The sequence below is a fragment of the Penicillium antarcticum genome (assembly GCF_028974205.1).
Source record: "Penicillium antarcticum strain IBT 31339 chromosome Unknown utg000001l_segment0_segment0, whole genome shotgun sequence".
NCBI classification, from domain to species: Eukaryota; Fungi; Ascomycota; class Eurotiomycetes; order Eurotiales; family Aspergillaceae; genus Penicillium; species Penicillium antarcticum.
In genome coordinates, this window is record NW_026695299.1 from 2,359,021 (window position 1) to 2,381,827 (window position 22,807).

The 22,807-nt window shown below is 49.8% G+C and overlaps 11 protein-coding genes across 11 annotated transcripts; 4 read left to right on the forward strand and 7 right to left on the reverse strand.

Moving 5' to 3' along the window:
* Positions 1–1,657: 1,657 nt before the first annotated feature.
* N7508_000884 (nucleobase:cation symporter-2 family protein) lies at positions 1,658–3,572 on the forward strand (the record flags this gene model as incomplete). Its single annotated transcript, XM_058458969.1, has 4 exons — positions 1,658–1,749; positions 1,803–1,969; positions 2,020–2,199; positions 2,254–3,572. 4 exons carry the CDS (start codon positions 1,658–1,660, stop codon positions 3,570–3,572), a joined length of 1,758 nt encoding a protein of 585 aa, XP_058325191.1.
* A 1,600-nt stretch (positions 3,573–5,172) lies between these two features.
* N7508_000885 (MOSC domain protein) lies at positions 5,173–6,447 on the reverse strand (the record flags this gene model as incomplete). The annotated part of the gene is made up of 1 exon (XM_058458970.1): positions 5,173–6,447. The coding sequence occupies one exon, from the start codon at positions 6,445–6,447 to the stop codon at positions 5,173–5,175; it is 1,275 nt and encodes a 424-aa protein (XP_058325192.1).
* A 191-nt stretch (positions 6,448–6,638) lies between these two features.
* Positions 6,639–8,110, forward strand: N7508_000886 (uncharacterized protein; the record flags this gene model as incomplete). The annotated part of the gene is made up of 5 exons (XM_058458971.1): positions 6,639–6,690; positions 6,750–6,951; positions 7,001–7,053; positions 7,105–7,655; positions 7,940–8,110. The coding sequence occupies 5 exons, from the start codon at positions 6,639–6,641 to the stop codon at positions 8,108–8,110; spliced, it is 1,029 nt and encodes a 342-aa protein (XP_058325193.1).
* A 71-nt stretch (positions 8,111–8,181) lies between these two features.
* N7508_000887 (uncharacterized protein) lies at positions 8,182–9,153 on the reverse strand (the record flags this gene model as incomplete). Its single annotated transcript, XM_058458972.1, has 1 exon — positions 8,182–9,153. One exon carries the CDS (start codon positions 9,151–9,153, stop codon positions 8,182–8,184), a length of 972 nt encoding a protein of 323 aa, XP_058325194.1.
* A 377-nt stretch (positions 9,154–9,530) lies between these two features.
* Positions 9,531–10,556, reverse strand: pre8 (proteasome core particle subunit alpha 2; the record flags this gene model as incomplete). Its single annotated transcript, XM_058458973.1, has 5 exons — positions 9,531–9,649; positions 9,696–10,289; positions 10,337–10,387; positions 10,439–10,458; positions 10,513–10,556. The coding sequence occupies 5 exons, from the start codon at positions 10,554–10,556 to the stop codon at positions 9,531–9,533; spliced, it is 828 nt and encodes a 275-aa protein (XP_058325195.1).
* A 214-nt stretch (positions 10,557–10,770) lies between these two features.
* Positions 10,771–11,560, forward strand: N7508_000889 (E3 ubiquitin-protein ligase MARCH; the record flags this gene model as incomplete). Its single annotated transcript, XM_058458974.1, has 2 exons — positions 10,771–11,397; positions 11,447–11,560. 2 exons carry the CDS (start codon positions 10,771–10,773, stop codon positions 11,558–11,560), a joined length of 741 nt encoding a protein of 246 aa, XP_058325196.1.
* Positions 11,561–11,953: 393 nt separating this feature from the next.
* Positions 11,954–13,055, forward strand: N7508_000890 (uncharacterized protein; the record flags this gene model as incomplete). The annotated part of the gene is made up of 2 exons (XM_058458975.1): positions 11,954–12,537; positions 12,584–13,055. The coding sequence occupies 2 exons, from the start codon at positions 11,954–11,956 to the stop codon at positions 13,053–13,055; spliced, it is 1,056 nt and encodes a 351-aa protein (XP_058325197.1).
* Positions 13,056–13,332: 277 nt separating this feature from the next.
* N7508_000891 (amidohydrolase family protein) lies at positions 13,333–14,402 on the reverse strand (the record flags this gene model as incomplete). The annotated part of the gene is made up of 2 exons (XM_058458976.1): positions 13,333–14,047; positions 14,101–14,402. The coding sequence occupies 2 exons, from the start codon at positions 14,400–14,402 to the stop codon at positions 13,333–13,335; spliced, it is 1,017 nt and encodes a 338-aa protein (XP_058325198.1).
* A 1,014-nt stretch (positions 14,403–15,416) lies between these two features.
* N7508_000892 (uncharacterized protein) lies at positions 15,417–16,235 on the reverse strand (the record flags this gene model as incomplete). The annotated part of the gene is made up of 1 exon (XM_058458977.1): positions 15,417–16,235. One exon carries the CDS (start codon positions 16,233–16,235, stop codon positions 15,417–15,419), a length of 819 nt encoding a protein of 272 aa, XP_058325199.1.
* Positions 16,236–16,614: 379 nt separating this feature from the next.
* Positions 16,615–17,854, reverse strand: N7508_000893 (cytochrome P450; the record flags this gene model as incomplete). The annotated part of the gene is made up of 5 exons (XM_058458978.1): positions 16,615–17,183; positions 17,230–17,278; positions 17,331–17,615; positions 17,673–17,740; positions 17,818–17,854. 5 exons carry the CDS (start codon positions 17,852–17,854, stop codon positions 16,615–16,617), a joined length of 1,008 nt encoding a protein of 335 aa, XP_058325200.1.
* A 2,006-nt stretch (positions 17,855–19,860) lies between these two features.
* N7508_000894 (uncharacterized protein) lies at positions 19,861–22,724 on the reverse strand (the record flags this gene model as incomplete). The annotated part of the gene is made up of 3 exons (XM_058458979.1): positions 19,861–22,378; positions 22,430–22,580; positions 22,646–22,724. 3 exons carry the CDS (start codon positions 22,722–22,724, stop codon positions 19,861–19,863), a joined length of 2,748 nt encoding a protein of 915 aa, XP_058325201.1.
* Between the last annotated feature and the right edge of the window lie 83 nt (positions 22,725–22,807).

Consider the following 22,807-nt stretch of genomic DNA (forward strand, 5'->3'; position numbering starts at 1 on the left):
GTGCCTCAGTTTCGGCGACTGTTGGGTCCGGCCAGCCCCAACGCTTTCAACAGGTTGTGATTGGTGGAGGAAGAGCGGAGAACGATGGCAAATTCGAGATGAGCAGGGTGTTCACTTAGTCATGCATTATGTCAGTGTATTAGATCAGCAGACTATGTCAGCATTCGTCGGAATTCTTAGGATCAGACCACTCACACTATCCAATCACACTTCTTTCTCTCCATTCGGAGGCAAATACCGTCCATACAAGCGTTGTACGCCTGGTGCCTTACAGAATGCATTCGACTGTAAGCGTATTGATCGGCCTTTCGCGAAACCTCCATTACACCCTTGTACAGCCTTGTGTTGGACCTCGGTGATACCAATGAAGTCATGGCATTCAGTACAACCCAGTTCAACAAAATGTTGAGATAATATGTCTGGCACCTGATCTTCCAGTCACCATGAAGTTCTTGATTCCTGTCGGATGTGCACAGACAGTGTCACCTCGTTACCGATTTACATCATTGCTAACATCAACCATCCCGTTTTATCGCGAGTCAAGCAAATCCAGCAGATCATGATTCAAACGATGCGTCAGTGTCAAATATAGTGGTCATCAGAAGGGAAGAGTTCGCCAGAAGTCACAAGCCACACCCACCGAGTGAGGTCATGACCGAGGTGATCATCACATGGCTGGGCAGACCGGATGTTGCTGAATCCAGGCAAGCAACAAGCACAAACACAAAGCAGTTACGCTGCTTGAATTCTGAAGTCTGGCCAGGGATCAACATGCTTTTCTGGAACAATACTTCGGGAATGCCGAAGCATCAATCCCGAAGTTTGCCCCTGTATGGTTCCGCCTGACAGCCCATGGACATTCATGGACACTCCCATGGACCTCCCATGGACAATTAGTACGCACAGTGGCCATGGAACAGAGAAGCAGAGTCAATCTACGGAGTACAATCCCTGCATATTCCGCAAGATGACCGCACCCGATCAATTACTCGATCGCCAAGATTAATATTCATATCTGAGGTCTGATAGCTGAAAGCATGAAGTCGGCGCCTTCCACTGTCGACGGCCGCCTCCGAGTGCCAAATGCCTAGCAGATAAACCCCAGACAGATAGCCGAGAGAAAGTTCGATCGAACCCGGGAGGGCCATGCGAAGCCACCAAGGATGCATGTGGCGTAAGTCAGCATGGCTCACTGCCTGGCTCCATCGCTTACAGTCACCAATGAACCGGTGTTATTTGTTCAGAATGGATCACTTTCTAGCAATAGCAGTACATAAAATGGGACTACGGACTAGACTGCCCTTCAATATCCTTATCATTCTCCACTTTGATATATGCTTGGCGCTAAACTCCGCTAATCTCTAACTGGCTGGGCCTAACTCTCTTCCGGCCAGATAAGGATGGCCCTAACGGCTTCGAGGCAAGCGTTTGCGCTGTTTATGCGATGCTCTTGCTAATTCAAACTTTTTTAATGAAATTTGCCTCCGATAACACGAGGTCACGTCCATCTTATCGTTCTCCGCGTTTTAGTCATCTCCACTGCGGGTTAGAGTTAGCGATGTTCGGAATGGAGCTTTTTTTTTTGGTTTGACTCATATATAAGTCTAGTTCCTGATCTAGTATCCATATTCAATCACTCACATACAACATATTCACAATGGACGGCCCTGATCAGATCGGTCCCGATCACTCGCCTAAGCGCACTTTCAGCGACAGACTTCGCTATGTCGCAAAGACTTTCACAACTCGGTATGCGACACCAACAATACGGGAACTTGAATTTACCGATTGACTGTTCACAGTGAGGGGCTATTAGGAGATTACGACTATGCATACCTATTTATTCCCCGGTTACCATTCACGAAAAGAGCCCGCAAATCAGCTCCATTCTTCGGTCTTGACGACCGCGTCCCTGTCGTCCTCGCTTTGATCCTCGGCTTGCAGCATGCGCTTGCAATGTTGGCTGGTGGTGCGTCATACATTCGATCTTGAATATACGATTGAAACTAAAGGAAATAGTCATTTCACCTCCCATCATGCTCGGCGGTTCAGCCGGTGTCAACTTCGGCGACGAGCTATACCAATACCTCGTTTCAACTTCATTGATTGTCTCCGGCCTTTTGAGTGCTGTTCAGATGTTCCGGCTACATATCAGAGGAACTAAATATTATATCGGAACTGGACTGCTATCTGTCGTTGGTATGCAATTTCATTAATTGATCGAAATGACCAAGCCCTGACCACGAACGTTAGGAACATCATTCTCAACAATCACTGTCGCCCAAGGCGCCTTCACCCAAATGTACAAATCAGGCTACTGCCCAACAGCAGAAGACGGAACGAAACTCGCCTGCCCCAAGGGTTACGGCGCCCTCCTCGGTACATCATGTCTCTGTGCTCTCCTCGAAATCGGCATGTCCTTCATGAGTAGTCGCATCCTCGCCCGCGTCTTCCCCCCTCTCGTTACTGGTCCTACCGTGCTCCTCATCGGTGCTTCGCTCGTCAAGTCCGCTATGACCGACTGGGCTGGTGGTTCCGGCTGTGGCGCTGATCCCTCGAACCCGGGAATGTGTCCTAGTGCTGATGCGCCACATGCTCTGCCTTGGGGCTCTGCTGAGTTTATTGGTCTTGGTTTCTTGGTTTTCGTTACGATTATCATCTGTGAGCGTTGGGGTCCTCCGATTCTGAAGAGTTGCTCGGTTATTGTTGGTCTGCTCGTTGGTTCTATTGTTGCTGCTGCTTGCAACTACTTCGAGTCTTCTGGTATTGCCGCTGCGCCTGTGGCTTCTTTTGCTTGGGTTCATACTTTCCCCTTGTCGGTTTACCCGCCGCTCATTCTGCCGCTGCTTGCGCTGTACATTGTTATCATGATGGAGTCTATTGGTGATATTACTGCTACTTGTGATGTCTCCCGTCTCCAGGTTGAAGGTGCTACTTTCGATTCCCGTATTCAGGGAGGTGTCCTTGGTAACGGTATCACCTGTCTAATTGCTGGTCTGATGACTATCAGTCCCATGTCCGTCTTCGCACAGAACAACGGTGTCATCGCCTTGACAAAATGCGCCAACCGCACAGCCGGCTACTGCTGCTGCTTTTTCCTGGTTGTTATGGGTGTCTTTTCCAAGTTCGCCGCTGCGCTGGTTGCCATTCCTAGCCCTGTGCTCGGTGGTATGACTGCTTTCCTGTTCAGTTCTGTTGCAGTCAGTGGTCTACGCATTATCGCTTCGGTTGAATTCACCCGTCGCAACCGGTTCATTCTGACTGCCAGTTTCTCTCTGGGAATGGGTGTTACTCTTGTTCCTGAGTGGTTCGCTTATTTCTTCACTTACAGTGGTGATAATCATGCCCTGGAAGGTCTGCTGAATGCTTGTGACCTCGTCATGGAGAATGGATTTGCTGTTGCTGCCCTGCTGGGTATCTTTCTCAACCTTTTCATTCCCGAGGAGGCGGATGATGTCCCTGCTGTGCTGGATTCCACTTATTCCGAGGATGGTCGTACCCAGATTGATACTACTACCCATGAGTCGACTACTAAGATGGAGCATCCTGTTGCCTCCAGTGCTAGTGCTTGATTGTTTGTCTGTTTGGAGTTGGCTTAGCCATGATTTCTTTTTTTTAGCGCTTGTTTTAATATCTTACCTATTCCCAATGTCATGTTATATTTGCTCTCTATGAATGCATTACAAAATATGCCCTGCTTCAAATTATTTCAATTCTTATCGAGCACATGTAACCTGTTTGGATGTTGTATATTTCCACCTGCACCCGATCAGGTAATCATGTGAATATCATGAGTGGAGCAATGTCTTGGATTCGCGCGGTCTTTGCTTGACTCAGTCGAACTCATTTCCGCGGCTTTGAGACGAAGGAATTGTCCTGCGTCAGTATAGAGGAAGTGGCACAGGATTGAAAAGCATGCTTGGATGGATTTACTAACAGTGAACAGATGTTTTATTAGCCACTGCATACGGCAGTTGAATATTCAGATAAAGTATAAAGGATGAAAGTTGGCATTGTAACTGTCTATGGGCTTTCACTGTTATATACACTCGAGTCTGCACTAGCATCATCTGCATGGGGACCCGGCTAAGGTATTTCATCTGGCCAGCTCGCACCCCTTTGTAATAGCAGCTGCACAATATCTTCATGACCAATTTGGGAAGCAGCGTCAATGTCATTATTGTTGGGCTCAACAAAAATTTGCAAGGGTCGAGGGAGGTTCTTGTGACAGTCAAAATTGGCACCATGGACAAACATGAGCTATTTCGACGTTTGCGGGAGAAATCTGTAATCGCCCTCCCCAATGGCCTTGCTGTGAACTTTGGATGAGAAAATCTTTCGCTATCTGATGAATGTAGAACAGCTTTGAGTCATAGGTGCTGATAAAAAGACCACATAGGTTTTTCACTTTCTGCTGGAATGTGTCTTCACGCCAGCCATGTGAAACTAGTGTAGCATAGGAATCACATTCGTCTAGCTTTACAGCGAGTGTGAGTGCCATGTTGGCCTCGACAAGAGTCATAGGACGTGTCGCAGCCAAAATTGTTGGAAAGAGAGCCTCTGTGTCTTTCATCCTTGCTTCGGTTAGGATCTTTTTGTATGCACCTGGCCTCTTGAGGTATATTGGAAAGAGTGGTTTCCAAATCAGCCCATTATGCAAGTTCACTAGACCTCTCTTGGATTATTACAGTTGGCGAATGATTGCAGATAGAGCATCAGTGGCGTGCATGCGGCTTTCGTCTCCCTCTGAAGAAAAGGAAGTAACAAACAGGGGTATCCATACTCCTGTAGAGGTGTTCATCAATCAAAGCTTTTGGCCAGACCGATTTACCGCAACCAGGACTGGTAGATACCTGGAGGCGTTGGAGTCACGCCAATTGCGAAGGTCTCCAAACGTTCGAGAGCTGCCTGGATGGTTGGAGATTGTCGAGTTTGACTCTGGAAAAGAAGGGAAAGAGCAGTTATCTGAGGCTTCAAATGTGATCCTCTATTGACATCTCAATAGAAACGAAGACCTCTTACTCGAGCTTTAACGAGATCTCGGCCCGATCCGCAAAGTTAAACCAAAGCAGTTCACGAATTTCACGAATCTCACGGGTATACATGCACAGCATCCACAGTCAAGTAATTATACAAATACAATAACAATAGCATACAAAGTTCAACACCAGTTCAAACCCCCTCCACTATCTCACCAGGCGCCAACATCTTGATATACCGATGCTCCCCATTCTCAAGAACCCGGACCTCATCCCCAACCCTCAACACAAAGGCCTCTTTGGCAGGAACAAGCTGCATCCCAAGACAAGCATTAGTCCGATCCCCATCATCAATCCGCCGATACGCCTTTAACGTCCGATCCGGCTCAGCCTTGTGTCGATCCCCAGATTCGGGATCAACATTCGGCAACCTACACCTTACAGTCCGACACGAAGCATGGATCTCCGTAGCACCAATTGACAGTCGCCTCCAGTGGTCTTCTTCAAATGCAGCGGGTCCTTGGATGATGATGTTTGCGCGGAAGCGGCGAACGCTCAAGCGTGGGATTGCATAGGCGCAGCGTGCCGCTACGTCTTTGTGGCTTGAGAGACTCAATAGGTGAATTGGATAGGCGTCTGCGAAGGCTGTGTTGGGTTGGAAGCCTAGGTCTTCTTTGCGCGGTGCGTTGCGGAAGATTTGGCGAGTGTGTGGTGCGCTTGCGCGGAATAATGTTAATGGACTGGGTTTTGGATCAAAGCCCATATATGCGTGTAATGAGTCCGGGAGTAGACATCCGAGATCGTGGGCCAGGGGCTTGTCTTTCCAGATTCTCACTGGGACCAGTGGGAAGTTGGAGTCCGGTGGTGGATGCAATGGCACTTGGAATGTGTGGCGGCTGGTACAGATCTTGAGTGTCATGCCGATCTTCATGGGAAGGCCGTTCCATCCAGTTGGTACCAATCGAGGATAGGATATCAGCATCACGCCGCCTGACCTGACTTCTGACAGGTTTGTGTCATAGTCCGAGGCGGACGGGTCAGGGACCCAGATCTCAGGATGGATCAGGGCAAGGCGGTTGAATCCTGCATTTCGTAAAGTTCGAATGTTCCATTCATCCTTGCTGTACTCCGCAAAGACAAACTGCCTGTCAAATTCGAGTCCCGTAGGTACGACATTCGAAACTTGCAGCTCGACAGCACCGCAGGATTTGAGTGGATAGCTAAACAGCGCTTTTACGCGCCATGACGGAAGGCCCTGGTTCTTTTGATCACTCGGGACCCCCTCACTATACTTCGGATCAAATTCATCGTCTAGATTGCTCTGACCCGGCGGTAGTCCCAAGCGACGACATCCTTTCGGATGGATCGGCGGTGTCTTTAGAACATAATAAAGCGGTATAAAGGCGAGAAAGACAGCCAGAAAAGGGAAATTGATCAAATCCCCCAGGGTAATGTCGGTGTTGGACATGGAGTGTTGTATGGAGTCAGATCGCAGGGATCGAAAGCGGCAAAAAATCTCCCGATCCCGGATCTCCGTCAACACCTCATTCCATCACGAAACTCAATAGAACATGGATTCAATACATTAAAGTCGATACTTATCATATCGCCACTACTTTTGAGCCTAGCTAGCTCTGCTGCCAGCTTGATGCACCCACTATGAGCGCCCTAAAGGACCAACGCGGTCTCAACGCGCCCAGCCAACACACGTGTCAGTAGCTCCCCAGTTCTTCAATAACCGAACAATGGAATACTTACCTATATAAACAGCTCCACTGACTTCAACTCAAGCAACACAAACTTTCATTTCATCAGCCAACGTCCGACTCCCGAACCGAATCGGAACGGGCTCCCGGCGTCTGGACGAAGCTTTAGATGGCCAATTCAAGCATCATCGACGCCCAACTGGCATTGTGCGTGGTCAAATTACAGAAGCGTGGGGACCACCAGGGTCTGGGAAGACCTCGCTGGGGTGAGTCTCTTCGCATTGCCGCCAGAGTCCGAATCTAACCTATCCACAGCTTAAGCATTGCACGCAGTGCATTGGAAGATGGCGGCAAAGTAGTCTGGATTGGTATGTCCCAAGCCCACAGAGACATCTAGACAGTCAAATTGATATTGTCAGATACGAGTTCTCCCGTGCCTGTACCACGGCTTCAACAAATGGGGATGAACGTCGAAAACTTCGTCTATTTGCGCACGCCGACATTACCGCACCTTCTTGCTCTTCTCGGGAAACCACCCAAGAACTTTCCACCTGCAGGAACTTCATTGATAGTCGTTGACTCCGTGTCAAGTCTCTTCCAATCGTATTTTACTGGCGCGTCAGAGCTCAAGGCCCAGCTCGCACGCGGCAAAATCAAAGACAAGAATGAGTTGCAGTGGCTTCTCAATCGAAGATGGAATGTCACGAATGAGCTTTCTATCTATTTGACTAAACTTGCTTTGAAGAGGATTGCCGTGTTGGCTCTTGATCAGACACACACAAAGATCAAGGGGCAGGTTCGTGCTACGTTAGGGCCTACTGTCTGGGGAGGAGGGTGGGAAAAGAGTGTTCTGACTCGTGTCGTGCTCTATCGTGGAAAGCGTGGTGAACGCTTTGCGGAGGTTACCAAGCGTGGAGGCAACTTTCTACCCAGGACTGGGAGGGTAGTTGTTCGGTTTCGCATTGCGAAGGTATGTTGCTTCGCCGTGATATAGTTCTTTGTTGACTCAGGTAGGACGGTTACCGTGATGATAAACCAACAGGTCTTTCTATCCGACGAAAGGTCCCTATGCGGCCCCCTGCAGTTCGGTCTTCCAACCTGCCAAGTCGCGTCTTTCGGACTCCCAAGGCACCCACTCCTTCTCCATTATCACCGGTTCACAGATCACCAGCTCTCAGTTCACCAATCCACAGACCACCAGCTCTCAATTCACCAATCCACAGACCGTCAGTTCCTAGATCACCATTTCCCAAGTCACCACTCGCGAAATCCAGACTCTCTACATCAACACTTCCCGATGAACCATCCAACCCAGTCCCTCCGCCACAGCCCGCACCGACACCGAAGAAACGTAAAGTGGAAGAAGTGGCGGACAGCCAGGATGAATTCTCAGAAGATGATTTCGTAGACGAAGAATTCCCCTGAAAGACAAGCAGCATCGAATACGAATCATGAATCATGCATTTTCAGACAAACAGCATACTAGCTGCCAGCTATCATACACTCGGAGCCTCGACAAAAACCCGCCTCTGAACAATCCTTGCTCCATGCGACTCAGCCAAAAAATCCTTCGGTTCAGCCTCCTCACACTGATCCTGACTTCGCTCCGGCGTCTCAAGCGGCGGATGTATCGTGCAAAGAGGCAGTGTATCAGCGATAGTCACAGAAATCGGATGTCGAGATCCCTGGATGAGATCGACCAGTCGACCCAAGACTGCAAACTCCAGCTTCAACTTGAGCGAGTATACAAAACCCTTCAGGATGATCTGCACAGCATACAAATTGGCATACTCCAAACTCAACAGGACGAGATCCATGATCACGATTGCGCAATTTATCCCGATGAGATGGTACATGATTGTTCTTGAATCCGGGCGCGCGGATATATCCGCCCCGAGACGTAGTAGCTTGACTGTTTCAATGACATACAATGTCGACAGGAGACCCTCTTGCAATGTAAACCCCGTCAACTGGATCTTCTCCATGATGTTGTACCCCTTGACCCAAGCCACATCACCACTATGAACGATATTCGCGCCGTATGTCAAGATCGTCGTGGGGATATGCAGCAGAAAGAAATTGACAATGATCAGTCGGAGTACTCGTCGCAGAATACGTTCATCTCGGAGAACGAGATGCAGTCGCGAATACAGAACAACCGATTGGCCGGTTACCATTGTCCACCACCCGATTGTCAAAATCGTCACCGAGAGAACAGAGTCGGTCTGCGTGAAGAATTTCATAAGGAAACCAATTGAATATGGCACTACGCCTATACATCCTGATGCCAGGAGAGACCAGAAGTACAGACCGCGCCAGCGGCGGAAGGTGGCTGGGACCAGCACGACTAGTTCGGCGACGTTGTAGCAGGATAGACCGATAAATGTTATTAGGATCATTTGGAGGATATTGCCTTCTTTTGCTAGGGCGCCAGAGATTCCGTCTAGGAGGCCCTGTGGGACGGACATTTCGGTAGGGTTCGTAGGGTCATCCCGTTTGGTATGTCCACATAGTCGGTATAGCAGTGATGAAGGAGGAAAAAGAGGTGAGAGGCGGATAGAGAAGTATGGACTGGTCGTACGGGAAATACCCCTCCTGCATATGGCTTGGACTTGTTGGTGCACGCGCGTAATTGTGCGTCAAAAGAAAGGAAACTTGGAAATGAATGGAATTCTTTCTGGAGCCACAACCCGGGGTTTAGTTCGATATTCCAGCTAGGGGGTATGGCTTGATATTTCCACTAGACAGGGATGTCTCGGGCCATTTGTCTACAATGTGACACCCGTTGCGGGTTGAACTTGGACCAATAAAGATTTCATTTGAGTCTACATGTGATTATGGCTCTTCATAGGTTGGTCAGATAGTCCTCAATCTGCTCCTTGGTCAACTTGCGGAACCGCGGTCCCTGGGCGCCCTCCACTCCTTCAAAGCCAAGCAGGTGGTCCGCTGGCGGGCCGACAATGCCTAAAAGGATTAGCTGATGTTGGCAGGGGGTGGGAAGTGGACTCACCAATTTCTATCGTGTCACCGTTCATCTCACCCTCAATCGTCTCCTTGAGTGTCAACAGCGCAATGTGAATGGCATCCTCAAGCTCCAGTCCTTCGGTGTATCGCTTCTCGAGGAAAGTCTTGGCACTCGTTGCGTGTTTACCGATGGCTGTGGCCTTCCACGGGTAGTAGCTGCCACTGGGGTCGACCTGGTACAGACTGGGACCACCCTTGTGAATACCACCGGTCTTGGTGGTTGTCTTCTCCTCGGGGTCGTCCTTCTGTGCCTCTCCCTCGGGCTCAACACCCTCGTCCCAGCCCGCAACCAACAGACTGACACCGTAAGGGCGGACACCACCAGATTGTGTAGCTTCCTGCACCACACGAGCAACATCTTGCACCAATATCCGAGTGGGAGGGTATTCGTTGTAGATACGCTTGTAGCCTGTGTGGGAGACCTTGCGGGCCTTGTCGACTAGAACCCGGTAATCAGGCCCCATACCGGCGTAGACCATACCAATGTCGGGAGTGACCAGGGAAATCTTGGACAGCGATGGGGGATCGATCAGAGGCGATGAGGACTTCTTCTCAGTAGCGAGGACAATTCCGTTTGTAGCTATGATGGCGGTCAGCTTGGTCCTGTGGGGAGAGCTGAGAGCTTACCTTTGATACCGAGGGCGGTAACACCCTGGTTGACTGCGTTCAACGCATATTCTAGTTTGATCAGTATTGATCCATAAGATCAGGATGATGGTCGCGTCTTACCAATCTGCACCAGCTTGCCGCTGTGATGGAGCTGGGTTAGCTAGTGTCAATTCCACGGGACAAGAGGTGCTTACCTGGGCGAGAATGTCGTCAAAGAGAAAGAGTATCGGTCCGCCATGATTCACTGTAAGCTGCAACACAACAGTAAGAGATGGAAAAGAAGAAGGGGAGCTGTGTTGTAGGCAGAGATGGGTGACGTTTGGCGTAGAGCTGGAAGGCGGTGAACCAATCGGGGTTAGCCGTGGGGGTTGGGAACACTTGGGCTTTTCTGCTTTTCTTTTCTTTCCCTCTGAGATCTTTCTCTCTTTGAACATTCCCCCAATGTGAGACCAATGGCAGAATCTGAACAGAATTATCCCCCTAGGGTCTGTCGCATCTGTCTAGAGACAGTATTGCCGACCTTTCAACCCTCGGAATTCCTACAGAAGCCCCGAGTGGTGTACGAGTCCTCCGACCCAGAGCTTGGCCGTCTCTTGCGTCCATGTCATTGCAAAGGCTCCTCGCGTTATGTCCATGAGGGTTGCCTGCAATCATGGCGCCATGCCGACCCTAAGTACGCGACAAGAAACTTCTGGCAATGTCCAACCTGTGGCTTCCAGTATCGCCTCGGCCGTCTGACTTGGGCACGATGGATCAGTAGCGCATCCATGCAGCTCTTCCTCACTATCGCCATCCTTTTGTTTACCGTATTCATCCTTGGATTCATTGCTGACCCTATCATTGACTTTTACCTCGGCCCCGTGGATGTCTACGAAATAGTTGACGACTCCTCTTGGTTGGAACACTTCATCAAAGGACTGACCTCCCTGGGCCTGTTGTCACTTATCAAGGCCATCTTTGCATTGTCACCCTTCCCTTGGAACATGCGCTCTGTGGTTAGCGGCCGTAATGGAGGCCGCAACCGAGCTGCCCAACTGAACTGGCTAGTGATCCTGGTTGGCGTTGGTAGTTTCCTCTGGGTATGTCCACGGGTGTCACGAGTTGACTCAGCTTAACTAACAGATACAGGCTGTCTACAAAGGCGTCCGGTCATGGAGTAGACGCACGCTAGAAAAGGCGGGCGAGAGAGTGATGGATGTGCCACTCCCCGACGATGAGGAGGAAGATAGTAAAGAAGATTGAACTCGCACTACTTAAGTTGCCGTCTCCTCTGCCCCATGAGATGTCGATTAGTCAATGTGCGAAGAACATTACTGTCTTCAATACTCCTGGGTGTCTACCTGAGAAGCAGATGAATGGCCTCGAGAACGTCTTGTTCTTGAATAATTCTCTGCTTCATGTATCAGGAAGCCCCTTGAGGAAGACAGTCCGTGGCTCAATTGTATGACTGCGTGCTGACCACTGAGTCTGACTTGGTAACGCTTTCGGATTGAGCGATGGGAAATGATAGTTAATCGAAGTGAGCCTTGTGCCTGCCTTATAATTTATTCTTCTCAATGTTTTCCACCTCGCAATCTTTCTTTCTTCGCGATTCGCGACCTCCCTTTTCTCTAATAATGTGATATCTAAACCATCATGGACTCATCTGGAACTCCCCTTGTCCAAATTCGATCGCAACTCGCGATGGACTCCGACTCCGACTCGGACACCACCGTCACCCCCAACAAAGAGCCATTTCCTGACTTCGACGCCGAAACATGCGGCCCAAACCGTAACAGATACGAAGCGGAATGGGCCCGCGCCTTCCGACAGGCTGTCCAAGAGGACATTCGCACTCGCTACATCGAGCCCTACATCATCCCCCATAACCTCGGCGAGCCATTTACTCGTAGCAACATGCTCCTCGAGGACATCAAGGACCTCCTTGCTGACCCACACATGCGCCAGACCACCCGCAATCAATTTCTCACTATGGTCAACCACACGCTTCATTTGCACCAGGTCATCTTCCACCACAGTGACCAGTTCCTTGACACGAAAGAGATTACTGAGGCCAGGTATCTTGTGGATATTGTTCTCAGCTACATGGGCTGGATAGATGGCAAGTTACGTGATCAGGTCTCCGCTGCTGAGCAGGTTTCCGTCGTACTTGAACAATTGTCCAAGGAGAAGACGACCGTCATTGAACGATACAGTCGCATGGCTACTGTGGTTTCTGCGTGAGTCTATCGTCTATGTTCTGATTCTTTATATTGACAAGTGAAGTCACCTGAAGAAGCCCCGTCCCCTGGAACGCCGTCTACTCACTGTCTTCCTTGACTTTTATGAAACATGGGTCCACACTACCTTCCTACGTCTGCGCAACCACCAGATTCTCGTGGAAGACATTCCCGTTCTCGCTCGAATTGACTTGTCGCGTCGAATCATTGCCGTCTGGGACGTGCTTAGTCGCTGCATTGAGAATTATTCCCTTTACACCTGGGCCACTCGCACCATTCGGACCAAGTACTTCGCACCAGCCATAGATCTGATGTCCGAGACCCCGGATATCTGGCAGAAATCCTGGAACAAGCGCTCGACTGTTGAAAGCCGTCGGTCTACCCATCCTGGACTGTTTGAAGAATTTTTGAGCGATCAGCCCGTGGAGACAACTCAGCAACCGGATAGTCTGGAGGGCCAGCACTCGACCAGAATTCAATCGACTTCAGTTGCAGAGCTAGAGGTTGCTGGAGCTTGAACCCTCCAGCCAAGTAATCTGGCCATGACCAGAGCTACCGATACGACCGCGACGAGTCGCCACAAACCGTCATCCAAGATACCGTTCAAGATACCCACAGAATGACACTGATACCCGAGGACAACGAATGACTGACGAAACGATACCCTAGCTTTGAGGAAACTCGCGCTTTGTGCACGAAATACTCTCATGTCTACTTGTGTAATGTAATACCAGATGCAGCATTTCAGCAGAAACATAACAAAGGAACGAATTCAATTCAAGCTATTCAATCCATTCAAGCCTCGCTATCCTTGTAAGCCCCCAACTTGAACAGCTTCTTCGCATTCTCCCGACCAATCTTCAACCGATTCGTGTTGGACATCTCAGCATTATCAAACCACTCACAACCATCCTCAAACGTCTCAAAGGGATAATCAATCGAGAACAGAATCCGATCAGCCCCAACCTCAGCCAAACAAAAGTTCAACGTAGTAGTAGAGAAATGCCCAGAAGTAGTAATCCACAAATTATCCGCGAAATACTCCCGAATGGTCCTCTTACACGTCTCCCCCAGACCCAGAACCTTCTTCCGATCCTCAAACCAATGATTAATCCGCCACATATCAAATGGAATATGTTCGCCCAGATGTCCCAGGATAACCTGCAACTTGGGATGTCTGTCGAAAACACCATTCGTCACCATTCCCAGTACGTGCAGACTAACACCCTGTGCGAAGGACAATGGGGGCCCGATGAGCCATTTCCGGTCTGCCCAGAGTTTCTCGTAGATTGTGCCTGTTGGGTTGCGCGGGTGGAGGTACAATGGTACGTCTAGTTCTTCGCAGGTTGACCAGAACACGTCCCATTTGGCGTTGTCGTAGAAGATCATTTCGTCGCCGTCTGGGCCGGCGCGTTGGGTGTCGTTCACCAGTGCGCCTAGGAAGCCGTGTTGAGTTACGCAGCGGCGGAGCTCCGTGGCTGCTTCTTGAGGGTCGTGCATGGAGAGGGTGCTGTTCTTGTTAGTTTGTTCATTGCTTGTCTCAGATGAGGGTGGAGAGCTTACGCAAAAGCGGCAAATCGCTCTGGGTGCGCTTTCACCTTCTCGGCGATGTAGTCATTGATCTCGATGGCTAGGGCTTGTGCATCCTTGGCATCCCAGTTATCTTGTACACCTGGCGCGGTGTAGCTGAGGATTTGGAGACCGACGCCGTATTTCTCGGCGAAGTCAAGACGGATTGGACCGACATCATTGATTTCTGCGGTGTGCTTCTCTGTGTCTGTGGCGAACATTCCGGCCCACCATTTGGTCTTCTCCGCGAACCGGGGAAGCGCGAAGGCTTCTTCGAGGGCGATTTTGCCGAGCATGATGTAGTATGGAGGGTGGTGAAGTGACGGTGATGGAGGGAAGTGGAAGGGGAGATGGGGGATTTCGGGGTACAGAATACCTGGTGACGAATTACTTTATATCACACCGGGGTCCCCGCACTTCGGAAGCTCCTGTATATAGCCGTTTGGCATTCGATCTACTGATTACGCGCATCGGATGAGGTGATCCGACGAACCGACGGGGGCGGTCCGCCCACTGCGGCTCGGGGCGGCCGGGGTAAAGTTATATCAATTGCTTCAGTGTTGTCTGTACTTGACTGCGCAAACAGGCCGCAATCCGGTTCCATGACTCGGTGGATCCCTCTTTGACTGACCTCTTTGACTGAAGGATACCAACCGCGTCTTTTCCGATCATCCATTTCCCCGGTGTCGGAATTTGCGCTGCTGCAAGCTCGATCTTTCCTCTCGGGGTCGAGTCGATGATGTGGGACGACTGCACCTCGCCGATGACGAAGAGCTGGTCGTGTGGATCCATACTTGGATTGTAGTTTCGTTTAAACTCTAGGATATAACCTGCCAAAGGAGCACCAACGGCATGGATCTTGGTTCCTTGTTTGGTAGTGGTGGATGGGACAAAGAGTGAGAAGTGGGCTCTCTGAAAGGTGGTGTTACGAGCAGCTATTAGGTAGATGGTTTTTCTATCCACGTTTTCGATGTTTATGAAGAGGATACAGTGGTAGGTCCAAGAGTATTATCAAAGGATGAGGTTCTACGCTGATGCTTGAACCTGTCACATCTCAGCCTGAAATGTAATCGACGCTTAAAGAAGGCGAAACGTATGTATCATTGATACGTTCGAAGATTCTATTCACGGGCGGTTTTTCTGCTTTACTTTTTTCATACTTTCCTCCGGCTGGTATGGGGAACCACTTGCTTCCCAACGGCCACTACCAAGAACTGTACAAGAGTCGGCTCGGCACTCGAATTACGCGACGGAAATGTGGATATACGTGTAATATAATGCTCTTATTAAATCTTATATACTGTACACAGTCACCCCAGGAAATGCGACCTATCCGAACTCGGCTGTTCGCCATGCGAAGAACCCGAATGCACCATAGAAATCAACATGCTCAACACAGCAAACTCCAACTTGAGCTTGATACTATACACCAACGCTTTGAAGATGATCTGTGTGAAATAAAAGCCCATATACTCCAACACCAGCAGCGCGACATCCATGCAGATCGCCGTGACATTGATCGCGATCAGCTCGTACAGGATCTTATGTCGTCTCTTGTTTTCTTGTGGACTTATTCGGAGTATTGCGACTGTTTCGTAGATGTACACGCCTGAGATGAGGGTTTCTTGCGCGGCGAACCAAGTGACTTGGATCTTTTCTACTACGTCGAATGCGCGCACCCATGATGGTATGTAGGAGAAGTATTCCGAGCCGAAGTTGAGGGTGACGGTTGGGATGACGAGGATGATTGTGTCGATTATGATGAGCCATTTTAGAGCGCGGAGGAGGCGGTAGTTGGTGGAGATCAGGTGGAGACGGGAGTAGAGGACTACCGATTGGGTTGGGACGAGCATTATGAAGCCGATATTCGAGAGAAGGAGGCTTAACCATAGTGGTGCGAGTGCGAAGAATTGAAAGGACGTTCCTAGGCTGGTTGGGATGATGCCTAGTACGGCTGATAGGAGGAGCGACCAGAAGTAGAGGCTGCGGTAGGTTTTGAAGGTCAGTGGGATGAGGACCATCAGCTCCAGCGCGTTGTATAATGCGATCGAGATAAACACTATAGCGGCGATGCTTTTGGCTTGGTTGTCGCCGATCAGGGATGGGTGTGGCTGGAACGAGCTCGACATGGTAGGAGGTGCATGCTTGCTGCTTGCCTAGGGGGTGACCTGGGGGTAGGATTGACCGCAGAGGTTATAGGCCCGACGAACATAGGAACGCGATAGTTGAGGCGATGCGCCACGATGTCGCGATCTATGGTTCCAAACGTCACGAACGTCACCACCCAATGAACATTCTCGGAATCATTTCCACTACTTCAATGGAACGCGATGATAGGCTCAGCCGAAATGCAAAGATTCATCCATGGTAATGGACTCGGATTGATTTCTTTTTCATTGGCTCAGAGATAATAGTCTTCAGGGAGATAGGGATCGCGGGGAAGGTTCGATTTAGACGCTTGGAACTGTCTATAACTGGACCAGGACCTTGATATTATCTCGATCCCTTCTATGATGACTTAGCAGTAAGCTTGATTCCACACTTCTCCATGGGTCGACAGGCTGCAGAACTCCAATCCGGAACCGGCGGAGCTTGCACCCCCATGGTTATTCTATACCTCATCAAGACCGAAGCAACCAAAAGTTTCATACTTAGAGTTCCGAGTCTCTGGCCCTTGCACGCGTGTTTCCCGGCGCCCCAGCCAATAAAATCCCCCCGGAACTCCCGAGAGGGGTCCCAGCGCATTGGATTGGGGTAATCATTGGGGTTGATAGATGTGTCTGAGAATGGATAGACAACTGAAGCCCCGGAAGGGATGGTGTAAGGTCCAACTGTTAATTCTGGACCAACGTTCTTTCGCACGGCTGTGTAGGGCTGAGCGATGCGTAGGGTTTCGCGGATGCAGAGATCCAGTGTAGGGGTTTGGGTTTCCCAGGCTTGCAGGGGTATTGACGAGAGAGTTTCGGTCAGAATTTGACTGGGAGAGGCGGCATGTACTGATATCAGAGTTTCAATCTCTTTCTGCACAGCCGCAGACCAGTGTGGATCAGAGGCGAGATACATGATCAGCCATGTTACTGTGCAATGTTAGGAAGGGCTGTTAACCATTTTGAGACAACATACCTGTAGTTCCCATGGCACGTGCTCCGGCTAGAGAAAGACCTAGCATGAGCTGTATAAGCAGTTAGTCTCGGATATGGAGCTCTCAGTGTTCGGGCACATACGCCGAATATGTGAAAACTACTCTCTCCGTCATCCAGCATCTGCTGGAGGGTGTCTCTCTTGTGACTTCCACTGCTCCTCCTCTTCTGAATCTCTGCCTGAATGATCCTGTATATGCGCGCAGAAGCGGAGATCTTGCAAAGGGACGAGATATTGGGTAGCCATGAACTTTCGGACGTATTGGAAGTTGAGTCGACAAGATCGACAAGTGGTTTTAGACGCGACAAAAGGGCTGGATCGTCGGCTATATCGAAGGAAGCAGGGCGCATGACCATCTGAAAGGCAATCTAGGACAAGAAATTTGTGTTAGCTCTATCTTTGACAGGTATATAAAGCATACATACCTCATGGAAAGCTGAGCACGGATCGAGGTCGGCTTGAGTCCCCCACGAATCCAGTTGTTGTTGGCAGTCTGACAGTAACAACGGGATTACTGCATGCTGCATAAGTTTTTACTCTCTTAGATAGTATTCAATTGGACAGACTCACAAAATTGCAAGTTATCTGGCTTTTGAATAGCACTCATCCGTCGAACAACACCATTGACCTGGTGTGGGTCAAACTCCGATGAGATCTGGAAAAGACAAAACTATCAATAAATGGGATGAATATTGCTTTGAGAGGACTCACACTACCAAGTAGACTTTGGAATGTCTCATATAGATGTAAGTTCTTTTCTTTGAAGAAGATGCGTCGACCTTCCGGTCCAGATAGAACAATGGGTCTGGGCTGGTAGACAATGAATGATATAGCTCGAAAGCAATTTCTCAGAAAATCGATACACTTGTCAAAAGGGTCGGAACTTGGTAAGAAAAAGCGAAGTGACTGTACACAGGGCCTGCGTCCTTTCCTCGTCAAGGGAGTCTGTTCGTATAATACTTGATGCAACACGAATAGAATCACAATGGCCATGGAGGCAAGAGCACCCAAGTCGGATGGTGTTAGATTGAGCAAGCTACTGCATGATGCAGACCCTAGATTTGTTAAAATACTTTGTAGCATATTGTGAAGAAAGATCAGAAGCAGAATGCGCAGTTCTAAGATTGAATTGAATGCATATTCAAGCCCTTTTATACTACAAGCCCCAAAAAGTACGCCTCATGCCTGGATTACCCATAAATCCACCCATTTTCGTTACATTGAGCCCATCTCCATCGTCTCTACTAAGCCTCTCTTCGTTGCCTGCCCTACCGCCCGGGTATAACTCAGGTGGAGCAAATGCACCACCAGACAAACGCCAGACCCACTAAGTCTCTAAGCCTCTCCGTAGATCAGCCTATCCTATAGATCTCCAACTGTTGGAAGAAAGCCGCAGACTGAAGTCATGTTGGCTGCTCAGCTACGGCCTGTCTAGACAGGATCCATTGTAATGGTGTACTGCATTGTTTAGATTAAGTCTGACCGGAAATACAACAGCCGTTCATGTACATTCGCTTATCGTATGCATGTCAGAACCTGAAATAAGACCCCGACCACCAACACTACACCCTCTTGTTGCCAATCGTTCTTCTGATGTGCCTGAGAGGCTTGTATCACATCATTTCCTCACTAATGTTCTTACCAATTGCCGCTTTTGCCTGACTCTGGTGAGGTTCATGGCCCCATAGATAGCTTGGCTGATGCTCGCCTAGATTGCGGCTGAAAGGGATCGTTCGATTGACTCATTGTTCGTATTATGGGATAATAATACAGATCTCGATCTCGAGTGATTTGCAGTAGCCTATGGAAGGTCATACATCCCAACAGTCAGCAACCAACAGTTTGGTCGTGGGCCATTCCTCATAGGCCAGGTTTTTGTTCTGTAGCCGCGCCCATCGTACCGCCTGCATTGCGGGATCAGCCACCTGCCCGCCGGTGCATACCGAACTGTGACTAATACTTGATTGGCCATATCTCCGAGAAGGATTCTGAATAGGTGGAAGGAAACGTGCCTCGAACAAGTGATCCCTCGGTGTGAGATTTTGCAGAGCCTGCAGGGAGACTTTGCATAACGCGCTAGCTCTTTTCGGCAATAGTCTCATTCACCAGACTCTCAAAAGTACTCGTTTTGACTAAGAGCCATTACATAGAGCAAACATCGGAGACTTGCAGTTCAGATATAAACAAGTCAAGTAGAAGAATCACTCAATTCAAAAAAGCCCAAACCTAGAGGACATGAGCATCAGGAGAACTAGCGGGCTAGAAGCACAGGAGGTGACAAGACAGAGAGAAGAGAAATAAGCAGATTAGAACACAACAAACTCTGTGTTCTCTGGGGAGAAGCCGCCAATACCATGAAGCTGGTCGAAAATCCCTCTTTGCCTGCGTTCGATCCCTCTGTACAGCGAAATTCGAAATTGGCTTCTATGTTTTGCGCAAAGAACTTGTTTCTGGAACCCTACTAGGTATATTAAACGTACAGGAAGCAGAGGGCTCCCAAATGCAACGGCTGATTGGAATGAATTGTAGTAGATTGTAATTGAAACCATACTACAGAATATAGTGAGGCCAACCTGACACATAAGAAACGAAGTGAAGCTAAAAAGATCGTGTCTAGATAGCCACATGGCGGGTTTCCCAATTCAGCAGGGTTTCAGAATTGTGCAGGGTATAAGGATGAGTCGGACCCAGACTTCGTTCTTGCTTGATCACGCAGGTTCTTAGCAAATCGATTGCCTCGGTACTTCGACCGGCAGACTCCCAGGTGAATGCAAGGTTGGCCATGCTCGTCAGCGTGTCGGGATGGTCTGCACCGAGTTTCGTCTTGCGAGTCTCCATGACCTGCACTAAGAGCTGCTCGGCCTCTTCCCATCGGCCTTGGTCCCTATACGTCACCGCTAGGTTGCCTATGCTCGTCAGCGTGTCGGGATGGTCCGCGCCGAGTTTCGTCTTGCTCGTCTCTATGACCTGCACAAAAAGCTGCTCGGCCGCTTCCCATCGGCCTTGGTTCCTATACGTCGCCGCTAGGTTGGCTATGCTCGTCAGCGTAGAGGGATGTTCTACACCGAGTTTCGTCTTGCGAGTCTCTATAACATGCATAAAAAGCTGCTCGGCCTCTTCCCATCGGCCCTGGTTCCACAACGTGAACGCTAGGTTGGCCATGCTCGTCAGCGTAGAGGGATGTTCTGCGCCGAGTTTCGTCTTGCTCGTCTCTATAACATGCATAAAAAGCTGCTCGGCCTCTTCCCATCGGCCCTGGTTCCACAACGTGAACGCCAGGTTGCCTATGCTTGTCAGCGTGTCGGGATGGTCCACGCCGAGTTTTGTCTTGCGAGTCTCCATGACATGCACCTCGAGCTGCTCGGCCTCTTCCCATCGGCCCTGGTTCCACAACGTTAACGCTAGGTTGGCCATGCTCGTCAGCGTGTTAGGATGGTCTGCACCGAGTTTCGTCTTGCGAGTCTCTATGACCTGCACAAAAAGCTGCTCGGCCTCTTCCCATCGGCCCTGGTTCCATAACGTCGACGCTAGGTTGCCTATGCTCGTCAGCGTGTCGGGATGGTCCGCGCCAAGTTTCGTCTTGCGAGTCTCTATAACCTGCATCTCGAGCTGCTCGGCCTCTTCCCATCGGCCCTGGTTCCACAACGTGAACGCTAGGTTGGCTATGCTCGTTAGCGTAGAGGGATGGTCTGCACCGAGTTTCGTCTTGCGAGTCTCTATAACCTGCACCTCGAGCTGCTCGGCCTCATGCCACCGCCCCTCTAGTCGGTAGGCTACTGCTAACATCGCAGTGCTGTTAAGGGTGTCTTCATCTTCCGCGCCGCCAATCTTCAGTCTTTGCTTCCTTGACATCTCTGCCATCTCCTTTGAAGTCGAAATATTGCCACATTCTTGCGCATACCACGCCCCTCTGTAGAGTAGCGCGGCCCAGTTTCGGAGTGAATCTTGCGATTTCGGTCGATGCAACACGGCCGACCTGATATGTGGAAAAAGTGACCGGCATCTATCCCAATTTTCATATTCACCAGTCGGGAATTCTCCACATAAGCTGCTTATGAAAAGTTCCTTCCACTGCTCCTCCTGGCCATGAGATTTCAACCATGTGCGTACTGTGAGCTGCACTAACCGATGCATCGTGAACACCATGTTATCTTCACCAGTGGCAATAAAGGAATAGTCCCTTAGAGTCGCAATATCGCTCTCGAAGTCGTCATCTAAGTCACAGTCGGACGAGCTATCCGCATGTTCTTCACTTGATCTGTCGATAACTCCTTCCGGAGATCCGAGAGGTTCACGATCTCTTTCCGCATCTTGTACCCGTAGAAGATTCTCTTGGATTCCCTGCCAGTCGAAAAAGCTCATCAGAGACAGTAGATCAGCTGCAGACCGCCTGATCCGTCGGATATGGTCGAATGATATTTGCCAAGTCAATAGAATCGAGTTCTTTGCCTGCCAGTCTCTATGCATATGTTTTCCCTCGTGGTAAAGAAGTTTCGAGGCTTGATGATCACTCTGTCGAAGCTTTTCTAGGTATTCCGATGCCGAGCAACGGGGTGAGCGGTGGGTGATGTAGCTAGCCGCTTGCACAATTGCGAGCGGCATGAATTCAAGTTCCTCGACTAGTAGAACCAAATCCTCTTCCTCAGTAGATGAGTCTAGCTTTTTCTGCATTAGAACCGACGCTTCGGCTGTATTCATTGGTTGCACATCGATCAAATTTTTCTTATCGCCGGCAATTTCCAAAGCCACAGCCTTATTCCGGCTCGTCATGATGATAGAGCCATTCGAGCTTTCGAGAAGGTACCTAAGCGGTGGCCGCGTCGAGGTATAGTACTGGGCATCTGCTTGAGCCTCGATTCGAGTTGCCAACGGTTTGCAAAGGAGCTCGTCGTCATCGACATTATCAAGGACAAGAATCCATTCTCCAATCTCTCCATCTTGCAACCAATTCCCGAAGAGTTGGAATATATTAGCGTTGCGATCCTGGCGCCCAGGAACCTTGGCACGGTCGGCAAGGTTGCGGAGACTTTCCTCGCAGCGGGCCGCATTACTCGCATGAACCCAGAAAATCCATGTATCAGGCGATTGCTGCCAGACTTGGTGGCAGTATTCGATGGCGAGTCGAGATTTCCTGTTGTCAAGTCAGCCTTGGGCGGATCGCGAAGGGCTGGATTGACCTAACCCAACGCCCCCTAGACCAAAGAGAACTATTCTAGCTCCCGGGATCGAAGACTTTTCGTGGATTTGATCAAGGAGTTCATCGCGGCTGACAAAGTCTGGATCATGCGGGAACGGCACGGTCGAAAGAGGCTCTGGGCGGGGTTCTGGTTGGTCTAGAAGTGAAATTCACCATTGGTTAACACGACCTGAGCCTAACTGCGAGACTATTCGAACTCACCCGCAGGAAGATATATCGGCCCGTGGCTGATCCCCACCTGGAACCCCGAATTCTGGTAACCAAAAGATATAGAGGTCATTTTGAATGGGCGACGCACAGTTTAAGATTTGGGCAAAAGAAGGGCGCTGGGCCCCTTATTTGGGGCCTAGCCTCAACGTCTCA